At 41.1% G+C, this 10659-nt stretch overlaps 2 protein-coding genes and 1 pseudogene across 2 annotated transcripts; 2 read left to right on the top strand and 1 right to left on the bottom strand.

Moving 5' to 3' along the window:
- The first annotated feature begins 357 nt into the window (after positions 1-357).
- On the top strand, positions 358-2259 carry LOC6736797. Its single transcript, XM_002083617.4, has 6 exons — positions 358-534; positions 588-676; positions 740-874; positions 933-1291; positions 1350-1495; positions 1549-2259. The coding sequence occupies exons 1-6, from the start codon at positions 431-433 to the stop codon at positions 2162-2164; spliced, it is 1449 nt and encodes a 482-aa protein (XP_002083653.1). The 5' UTR covers positions 358-430; the 3' UTR covers positions 2165-2259.
- An 18-nt stretch (positions 2260-2277) lies between these two features.
- Positions 2278-5578, bottom strand: LOC6736796 (nose resistant to fluoxetine protein 6). Its single transcript, XM_016170865.3, has 5 exons — positions 5146-5578; positions 3767-4619; positions 3337-3702; positions 2723-3266; positions 2278-2666 (listed from the first exon to the last, which is right to left on the bottom strand). Exons 1-5 carry the CDS (start codon positions 5516-5518, stop codon positions 2535-2537), a joined length of 2268 nt encoding a protein of 755 aa, XP_016030440.1. The 5' UTR covers positions 5519-5578; the 3' UTR covers positions 2278-2534.
- A 2187-nt stretch (positions 5579-7765) lies between these two features.
- Positions 7766-8681, top strand: LOC120284729 (annotated as a pseudogene).
- Positions 8682-10659: the final 1978 nt, after the last annotated feature.

Genomic DNA, 10659 nt, shown 5'->3' with positions numbered 1-10659 from the left:
AATACATTTTTTTTTAACTTTCTCTGAATTGCACTCATATCGTATAAAGTCATCAACATTTTGTAATTATACTTTTATAACAAATATTATAATAATAATGAATTCGTTGAATAATGATGCCATTTATAAACAATGAAATACAAACTGTCGAATGAGAGCAATTTTTGGGTGATCATAAACATTTAGAGACATACATTTTGATAAGGGTTGCTCAAATAGGTCTTAGATATGTGTAAAAATGTTTATTTATATTACAAAAATCCTTAAAATGACTGGTGAATACATTATAAGATTTTTTTATTAGTGATTATTATTTAGATAGTGACAGTTCGTTAATACAGACTATCGATAGGCGCTTTATGTTGCAACTTCCATCTTCTACGTGCAACAAAGAAATTCTATAGATAAGCAGGAATAAAAGTTTGCAAAAATGAGCGCTGCAAAAGGGGAGGGAAACTTAGTTCCCACAGTGAGAGAAGTGCAGCAAAAGTTTGCCGACATCCTGGGCCATGGCGACGATATAACCTGGGATCTGTAAGTAGGATTCATTCGAAAAAATGGCAAATTATAAAGCTCAAGGTTCGCAGAATATCGTCGGGTCAAGAAAACATTTTGAAGGCAAAGTTGTCTCAGCTGCATTGCGAGTCTAACATGTTTCATTGGATTTGGAGTTATAGTGAGTTATAGTTATAGTTATATAAATAATATATATTATATATTATCTACCTTCTCATATCAGGAAAATACTCCAAAGGGCAGTCACTCACGTCCTTATTTTTTGTGATGCTTGTGGATAATGTATATGATTCCAAGATGGCCGAAGAAAGTAGATCCTGGCGCCTATATCCGGTGTTTCGATGCCGTCGATGCGTGGGTAAGCTCGGTAGGGAAAAGTAAATCAAGAAATGTATTATATTTTACATTTGAACAAGATGAAACTGGGCACTCCAGCAACGTTGACTGTTGCATGTCATATGTGTCACAGTACTCAATAGCTGATTCCTGGAAACGATTTGTGACCCATACGGGCTTTGGCGCAGGTATAATGGTCACCCCGAATCTTGGAGTCTACAAGCAAATCGATGGTCGCGTTGAGCTAAAAACGTATTCTACCACTCAGATGTGTTACCCAAATATGGAAGATAAGCCAATAACACCCGAATCATTGAAAAAAGCATCCAGAATGACTATTAAACATAGAAAAATCATTATACAATCAGATCCATTCATGGTTTTCCCTGAACCGGTTTACGACTTCTGCCCCGGTGAAAAGATGCTCTCGTCGATTTTGGTATGAACCCTATATTATATTAACATAATTTTGTTAAAATTGTTCGTCTTTTACGTAGGATCCTCATGGTTCTCCACAACCTGGTGATGTGCCTAGACTATCCGATTCCTTAGTATTATTTACGAATAATCTTAACAATTTACGCCTTGGATCGCTGATGAACAGTATCAATAATGATCCCAGCATCCTTGTTAATCAGCAACGGTAGGTACCAAAGGATTCATATTGCTTGAAAATCTAAATAAAACCATTTCTAGATCGGCGTGGGATAAGATTGCTGAGGAATCAGTTAAAATTGAGGGTAATGTGAATCTCATTCGTAGTTGCAATGGAGTGCCCTCAAAAGCGGCGCTAGATAAAATATTTCAGCCCATTGATAACAAGAGAAAGAAATCAAAAAAACGTATGGAGGCTGAAAACCCAGAAAATACTCAAAATGATCTTTCAGAAAATGGATCTATTAAAATCAAGGGACATGATATAAACCTGAGAGAATACGGAACCCAACTCAAGGAACATATTGCAAGCTCAGAGAGCTTCGACATTTTGATAAGTAGCATGTCAGAGCATTTGGAAGTAGACACTTTCAAGCTTATAATGGAGCTAACGCAAACATTTGTGGAAACTGTGAGGGAGGAGATGTGCCAAACACTGAAGTATTATTTTCCCACCGAATCCATTATATATCAGATAATACTGTGCATAAGTAAGCACCATCCAAAGTGGGACTTCAATGAAATTGAAGAGCATTCGTCGGATATTTTAAGGCGCGTACGAATGTTTTTTGTCTCTACTGGACCGAATCCCTATGCTGAATTTTTAAAGAAATGTGAAGTGTGTGCTGGATACTATGACATATGCAAATTGACTTAAAACAATATTTTGTATTACTTTACCTAATGTGAATTCCACTGCCTTACGATCATATAATACAATAATAATAATAATAATACAATATATCGAGTAAATTATTCCGATTTTTAAATGTTTTCAACAGTTGTATGTATATTCTGTGCTGGGGAATAATGTGTTTACGTACATTTACAGCTAGTGATTATCTTATTAAGTATGGTTTCCACCGCAGTACAGGATATAACATATAAGTACATATAAGTAACATTGACTAAGACAAGACTAAGTTTAGTGATTCGATAATAATGATTAGTTGTACATGAAAGCAATCACAATTGTCAGATGGAGGCGTGTGCGGTGACCTTAACGATCTAGTTTAGGGCTAGCATCTTTAAATAGATTTCGGCTTGCTCTGCCGTCGATTTAGCAAACTTGAAAGATTGCTGAAGGGCAGCTCAAAGGCCAGCGAAAAGAGGATGGAGGCCAGGTAGACTATGACAGCAAAGCCGCAGGTCACCACGCACTGAAATTGATGACAATGTTATTAGAAAGTCTTAAAGGTGTCGACATGGTACTCACCAGCATGAAAGGATCCGCATGCGTGCTCGCGTTGGTTAAACTGTAGAATAACGCTATGACCAGCGGGTTGAGAAGGTAAATGGCGTAGGACAGTCGACTGACATGTTGGAAGCCCTTGGCCTCCAGCAGGCGTGACCACCACACCCCCCGGCCAACGCAGCTGCGCGCTATCATCCAGCATACACTGAGCGAAAAGAACAGGCGACCCATCACGAAAAGCGTGATGGCCATCAGAGGTCCAAGATCCCTTTTGACAGTCGAGTAAATGCAGGCGAAGAAGACGAATAAGGCAAAGTGCCAGCATGCCCGTTCCTTTTGCTCGCTGATCTCCAACTGGATTCGGTTCTCTTGCAATAGCCAAGCCGTTACAGCTCCCAGGATATATGGAAGGACCCTCACGAAGGGCGATGTATAGATCTCTGTTCCCGTGGCAAAGGCCGCGTCGAAGGACAATTGGAACTTGATGCTCAGTCCGATGCCGTAGGACCAAGCGATGGTGGCCACAAAAGAAGAGATCACTAGAGACTTGACCACCTTGGGATATCTATTTATCAATGAAAAGGGTATCGTTTATTTCGTATTTATATTTTTAAGTAATGGACCTAATAACTTACTTCACATAGAGGAACAGCAGAGCGTTGGCCAGGATAAAGAACTGCATTTCGCAGGCCAAGGACCAGCTCCAATTGGCGCACATGTCCCGATGGTCGAAGAGGTTTTGAATGAACAAAAGATTGCGCCACCAGTGCCGCGTACACATCTCATCGAATCGCTCGTTGATGTGGTAAACTGAGACATCTCCAATATAGGCGTATACCAAGTCCACGGTGGCCATGACCACCAGGTAAAGGGGTCCAAGACGCAAATAACGATGGAAGAGCAGTTTGCCAAAGAGCTTTAGGTTTTCGCTGAAGCTATTTCGACGTACTGCCTCCAACTGTCGGGAGTTTCTGAGGAAGTTAAATGTTTGCAGGAAGCCACTGAAAAAAAAAAAAATTTGGATAAAGGTTTATGGTTTCTATCAATGGTTTCTATCGAACCCACCTGATGGTAAAGAAGACATCCACGAGCAGAGGAGCCGACGAGACGTATTGGAAGAAGGCCTGTTCGGCATACGAAATCAGCACCGTTTTATTGTGGACAGTGAAGTACATGAACCACACCACGTGGAAGACCATGATCCAGATAGCGCATACAGATCGCAGGCCATTCATCAAGGGAATTTCATTCGGAGTGTTCTCCCTAATCGCAAAAATTTTTGCCCAATTGCCGGGAACATCCCAGCAAGTTACGTATCTCTGCAGTTTCTCTATTTGGAGCAGGGAGTTGAGTCCACGCCATATTTCCGATTCCGCGGGTGCCAAGTCACGATCCCGAGGATCCTCAGAGGTAGATGGCATTTTACTAGTGGCATGCAGTTGTTGAGCACAAAGCATAAGTGTGCCAGTGACCAGAACACAGGCCACCACGAGACGGAAGCTGGCCCTCTCGAAGAATTCCTCCTTCAGCTGCAGATCCTTCATGTAGACCACTTCCGGTTTTATGTCGAATATCTCGTTTTCAGTGAACATTCCGCCAGCCACATAGTCCTGGGCTAGCCTCTGAACTTCAACCGAACTGCAGGCACTTGGCAGGCACAGGCCAATGTGTATAATCTGCTCGGACATCAGCTTAATCTCCACCTGCCACGGAGAATTGTGACGGAGGTATAAAACCCGATAGTCCATGTCGAAGGGCGCCTGCTGGGTGATAATTCCATAGTGCATAACACGATCGAAGTTCTTTGACAGGGTTATGCCCACGGGTCTTTGGACGCCGCGACAAGCTTCGCGGCTTCCCAGCCAGTAGTTCTGACCATATACGAAGCCGGAGGGCTTTGTTCCCGAAGCATCCAGAACTGCGGGAAAATTCAATAACATTCCAATTAACAACACGTTAACAGGTTTTGTGCTCAAGGCTTCAACCTACATAGCGAATTTCAAATCAATTGCTCTTTGTGCCCAAAAAATGGGATTATCAAAATATAAAGTCCATGATTGTTAATTTTGAAATTTGCTTAGAAGTCTGGTAATTCACAATCTTTGCATTATTTGTTATCGTGACTCATAAGCTTATCTAAACAATTTTTTTAAGTTTTTTTTTTCGTACGGTTCACTTGTCAGGAACTTACTTATGTGCGATTTTTAATAGAAAACTGTTTATTTGGTGAATCACATAATTTGCGTTCAAAGTAATAAGTGTCAAAACTAATCTGCGTACTGATTGGAGATTGAACACATGTACATTATTGGATTAAGGTTTGCCTCTGGGGACGTGTTATTAATTTTTTTTAGGAAGTCAACTAGTAATCGGGGAACTTACGATACCCTTGTGCCCATATGTATTTGAAAATAATTTTTTTTCTGCTTATTTTATCAACTCACCCTTCATGGCCCATGGCTGTTTGCCGAGTATGCCGCGCTGCATTTGTCGCAGCTGCGCGTGGCATTTTCCGCTGACGCTGCTCTCGTTGGCCACTTTGGTCAGTCCGAAAATGACGGAGGTGCGAGTCAAATGGGTTTCATGGGGCGAATGTATCTCAAGCGTGGCGGGGGCATCCAAAATCTCCAATTCATCGGGCGGCGCTGGCGACGCATTGAGTGCCTGACTGTGATATCGCTGCCAGGCTTGTGAGTTGGCGGCAGTGGCCGACTGATTGCTGGCGCCCTTGGCCAAAACCGTACCCAGCCAAAGGCCGAGCAGCAGCAGCACTGGTGTGTACCAAAGATATGGTCGAGAGGTGCGCCTGATCTCCATGCTGGGGCGCTGGGTACTGGGTAACCTTGGCTTATATTTATCTATTTATCTGCTGTTAGTGCGCGTATTGTGAGAGTTATTTGGACCGCGCTTGTGTTTGGCTATCTCAAATGGCTCGTTCGATTGCTGTTTGCTGCCGTCGCTTGACGAAGGTCACCGCACTGCGATTCACAGCGATTCACCTGGCCACGCCTCTGCTCCTCGCCCCTCCCGGATCCAGATGCCTGTGGTATATTTATATTGGTTAATGCTTGCCAATTGATGGGGAGAAACTTTCGTCGGCCATCGATGGCCAATAAGCACGTTTTCAAACGCGGCTCAGTAATTTCCCACTGACACACATTGCACACACTAAAAAGTAGCAGCAATGCTTTTATCTTCGATCGGCTTTTGCCGATTGCATTAGAATATTACGCATACGCAGTGTAGCCGCTTAAGTAACCATTCATGGCCGAGGAATACAAGAAAACGGGAGCGAGCTTTTTTTTTTGTTTTTAGCAATAATTAACATTTAACGTCTTTATTTCGTTATGAATGAGTTGCATCTTTTGTTTGACTATTAGTAAGTTCGTAAAAAAGTATTTTGCAAGGTGTGCAAGCAAAATATAACACCAAATTGGGTCAGCACTTAATTATACTTGTTTTTTATTTACATTAAATGGTAATTAACGTGTTATTTCTCAATTATGTTTGATAGCTATTGACATTTAATGTGTCTTATCTGAACTTTGTAAATACTATTGTTAATTACTCGGTGGAAAGGGAAGGGTTAAGTTATATTCCCTGTGTAAAAAGTGAGAAAGATGTAAAGAAAACACGCAACACACGCACTACACATTTTATGCCCATCATCGATTTCGTTAGAATATTACGCATACACCCTGTGCGCCCAATTACCGGTTAAACAATCGGAATCGAAAGGGCGGAAAACGCACCGAGGGAAACTTATGCAATAATTAACGTTAATAATTTTGCGTTTTATTTCGATTGTATTGGATCTCCGCGCACAAACAAACGGCACGGGGAGTAAAAGTTTTTGAAACGCAACAAAAAGATAAACAAAAACCAAATAAACGATACGAGACGATACGAGACTCAACCCAATTCCGCTGGGAGTGCGACTCAAATGGAGACTAAGGTTCAATTGATTACCTTCGTTGCCCGGCGACGAATTTGAGCTTGTTGGCCAAATGCCGGGTTGAGTCTCGATTTGAGTTGTTATTTTCAACGTGGAGTGAGTTATGCGCAGGTGTAAAGACAGCGGTACACTTCCATTGATTTTGGACCCAAACTGCTGACCACACACAATCGATCGTGTGTTGGTGCTGGCCTTTCGTTTTCGCTTTGACACACTCGCACACAATCGCAGCTCACGCATACGTAATAATTCGCAGGTTATTGTTTATTATGACTAAAGGTGCGCGTAATCAAAATTAACCGAAGAAATGCGGTTAAAGAATTATGTGATTACTCCACTTGGGGTAAACGACAATAAAAAGTAAAACAGATCGAAAGTATTGAAAGAAATGTTTGAGAACAAGAACTTAAATGTGCTTTACTTCATAAAATGTATTTATAAGCCTTTCAATAAATCTTCTGTCTTATATAAGCCATTAAACTCGATTTAAAGACAAGTAGTTAAGCAACAGATCAATTGATTAACATATTAGGAATATTTATGCACGCTTGTGATAGAAATAAACTACCAATTTCATAATCAACAATGAAAATCGTTTGAAAATGTGCCTATTATTAAAATACACAGAAAAAATAGATATGCTTTGTAAGATTGCTTTTACTTGACTATAAGTCATGAAACTAGGTAATCATAATATTATAGTTTCTTTTATTGGCTTTAAACTCATTGAGGTTATTCCAATTTTTCTGGCTAAGTTTGACTTTGGCAGCTAATGGTAATCAAGAACATTGAAATCCCATTATGGATCTCCGTATTTTTTCTCGCTGTGCACTGCTGAAGCTTTTTGCTCGTTTTCTCGCTTTCCTAAGCGATCTTTTTGTTGGTTTTGCATAATTTAGACGCCGCTTCTTTTGTGGCAAGCACGACGCGCGACGCCCATCGAGATATATGTGCATACATATAGATATATATATGCATATGGACTTTGGCTATTGGGGAATTTCGAAATATGTTTGATCTGCATTTACATAACACTCCTGAACTCGCGGAATCGTCTAAGATTTGGTGCGGAGAGAGTGGGGAATCGAGTGAGATGCGGACTCACACTAATGGCCAGCTTATTGGACACTGTTTGTGGGCACTTGTTGATCAGAACCCAATTAACAAGTCCTATTTGCACAGAGTACAGAACTCGCTGGAATTGCCACTCACTGACTGATTGGTGTTTCTCATATATCGTGTTTCGAAACACGTTGAGCGCTTCAATTTTCACTTTTTCCTACATTCCGGCGGTAGTTAAGATTACTTTTATTGAGACATTACCGAGATGAGATCCGCGTGTCTCCGATGGAATGGAGTCTCTTCTGTTTGGATTTTGAGACCGAACTTGGACCGACTTTCGTTTTCGTTTCTTTCGCTGGCTGATAAAACGCACTGCACAACAGATTAGCTGGCTATACTATACGTATGTAGTGCCCACTCTTTCTTCTTGGCCTCTTGCCTCTCTTTCGCTTTTAACTGGGCTTACTCTGGCCCTGCAACTTGTTTCGGTCTTTTCTGCCTTTTGTCAGCTTCTGTTGACGTTAACCGAATTTCGTTTTCATTTTCGCTTATATTTTTTTTTGATGAGGGCCACGACGCGTGCAACGTTTTGGTAACAACTGTGCGCCGCTGCATTTTGGCTCAAAGTTTTATAAACTTGGTCGCTGGTCAAACCGAGTGGACTGCGCTGCAGCAGCGCAGCCGCAGCGCAGCAGCCGAGAGATAAATCAACAATTGGAATTTCAGTCTCAAGATCAACAAAAGACGACCGACTCCCGACGACCGACTCCCTTACGCGCCCGAGTCCGAGTTTTCAGTTTTCAGTTTTTAGTGTTCAGTCCGGATTTGTCAGTGGTCAGTAGTCGTTATTTTTTGCTACGACTTCGGCTATTTCGCTCGTCAATTGCACGCACATTTGAAACTCTCTTTCTTTTCATTTTGGCTCTTTCTTTAACTCTTTCTCGGGATCTTCAGACCCTTTAATAAACTCCGACCATAAAACACATTTTTTAGGGGCATTAAAAGCATCATACATACATTTATTTAATTGTAAAAGTTTTTACCGATTTTTTTATTTGTTCATAAAAACATGATTTTTTCCAGTGCAGAAGTTATTGCTTTAATTAATTACATAAATACAAGATCTGTAGGTTAACTGGCATCTTCCAAAATACATTTTAATTGGGTTTATGTTACTTATTTTACACCCTGAGGTCAACAGGTTTCTGCAAATGCAACGATGTGCAAAGTAAAAGGGAATAATTTTAGTAGCGATTAAGAGCAAAAACAAACTTGATGGAAAGGAAATGTTAATCAGGTACCAATTACTAAGGTAACTTGTAACTCAACTTTACCAGTTCTTCTTGAACGTTTAGTTTGATACGCTAAAGATTCATTTTATTTAATATTAACTATTAGTAATGACAGTTTAATAGAAATCTAAGAGTTAATTTTAATCTTTAAAATAGATGGGCATAGTAAACAATTTAAATTCCCAACGGTTCGGTGTCCCCACTAGATTTCCCAAAACTCCGCCAGATGGCGTTGCGGTGTAAAGCCACCGTAGCACCTGTCTCGCTCACCTGCAAAAGCTCAGGTTTCGCTTTAAGCTCCGCTTTGGAAGCTTCGCTCATCCGATCGCGCACCTTCGCTCAGTTGATTCGCGCAACTTGAGGCCAACAGTTCGAATACGCGATACGCGCGCATGCGATTTACCGCCCCACGCCCACCACCCCCCGCCTCCTAACGAGAGCGAGCGAGAGGCAGATAGAGAAACTACTCCACGCTGCTTGCCAAACAAAAAAAAAACGTAGTGGGTGCTGAAACGAAACCGAAAATCCAAAAAGGCAGAAGAAACGCACGAAATTCATAAAAATACGCGTATTAACCAAAAAAGCTGTGCATCTGTGTGTTTTTTCGATATTGTGCGTGTGTTGAGAGAATACTAAAAAGTTGACAAGTGCAGAATGAAAATCATAAACAAAATAACCAGACGACGGGCAACAAGTTTTTTTGCGTAGAATCCAACGACGGGCAAAATTCCCAGTAAATAAGCCAACCTGCCGTGTGTTTTTGTACGTTTTTGTTGTACGAAGTATATTGTTGCAACTCGTTTCGGTTGTTGTTTTTCACAATTTGTTGTTGTCAAAGCCACACAAAGCGGGTCAAATGCATAAATAAATGAATGAATCGAAATGAAATAAAACGAGCCGAGATGAAATGCGAAATGTTGTTATTATCATTTGGTCTGAAGCGAAATTAATTACAACCGTGCATTGTCATTGCTGAAATCCGAAAGATACGCATCTGCAGCTCAATAAGTGAAGTTTATGAAAAAGTCTTGGCTATCTTCCGCTTTTAATTTTGGAACTATAGCCATCCCGCTCTTACCGAAAAGCTCTTCAAATGAGTCTATCTGCTAGATGCGTTTGCACCTGAGCACCAGCGGATCGCCTCCACCAATGGCAGCTAAAGTGAGTTAAAAAAAAAACCCGAAAAAACACCAAAACCCCTCAGAAATCGCACTAAATCAGTACCTTAAAAACTGACCATCTGCATGGTGCAAACTGTCTTACCAATTCGGTTCTCACGACACAAAATCATAGTACAAACACCGTACAGCGACACCTTTGAACTTTAAAACGGGAGAGTGCAAAATCAGCCTGGCAGCGTGTAACGGTGCCACAGCCGAAACTAAAGCCAAAAGCAAACAGACATCAATGAGCAATTCGAAAAAACATAATACAACTTTAGCCAAAAAAAAAGAAACTCCAGCTAAAACAGACCGCAACCGGGCCCACAAAAAAGGTTCCGAGCAAAAAGCAACTGTTACAGCACCAGCACTGCACTCGATACGGTGGGATGAAAAGCTTATAAATGGGTTTCAGAATTTCCAAGAATTAAACGGTAGAAATTAGTCAAGGTTCGGGATTTTTCTAGAATTTTTTAGAACTGCTGCCGA

The sequence above is a fragment of the Drosophila simulans genome, chromosome 3L (assembly GCF_016746395.2).
Source record: "Drosophila simulans strain w501 chromosome 3L, Prin_Dsim_3.1, whole genome shotgun sequence".
In the NCBI taxonomy this organism is placed as follows: Eukaryota; Metazoa; Arthropoda; class Insecta; order Diptera; family Drosophilidae; genus Drosophila; species Drosophila simulans.
The sequence above is the reverse complement of the archived record's forward strand: the minus strand, read 5'-3'. Positions and strand labels throughout refer to the sequence as shown.

Excerpts from the sequence above, each read along its gene's own strand:
- LOC6736797 (XM_002083617.4), top strand. The coding sequence starts at position 431 with ATGAGCGCTGCAAAAGGGGAGGGAAACTTAGTTCCCACAGTGAGAGAA. Across the intron at positions 535-587 it reads GACGATATAACCTGGGATCT|AATATCGTCGGGTCAAGAAA; the intron begins GTAAGTAGGATT and ends CAAGGTTCGCAG. Across the intron at positions 875-932 it reads TCGATGCCGTCGATGCGTGG|ATGAAACTGGGCACTCCAGC; the intron begins GTAAGCTCGGTA and ends CATTTGAACAAG.
- LOC6736796 (XM_016170865.3), bottom strand. The coding sequence starts at position 5,518 with ATGGAGATCAGGCGCACCTCTCGACCATATCTTTGGTACACACCAGTG. Across the intron at positions 3,703-3,766 it reads GATGTCTTCTTTACCATCAG|TGGCTTCCTGCAAACATTTA; the intron begins GTGGGTTCGATA and ends TTTTTTTTTCAG. Across the intron at positions 2,667-2,722 it reads ATGCGGATCCTTTCATGCTG|TGCGTGGTGACCTGCGGCTT; the intron begins GTGAGTACCATG and ends CATCAATTTCAG.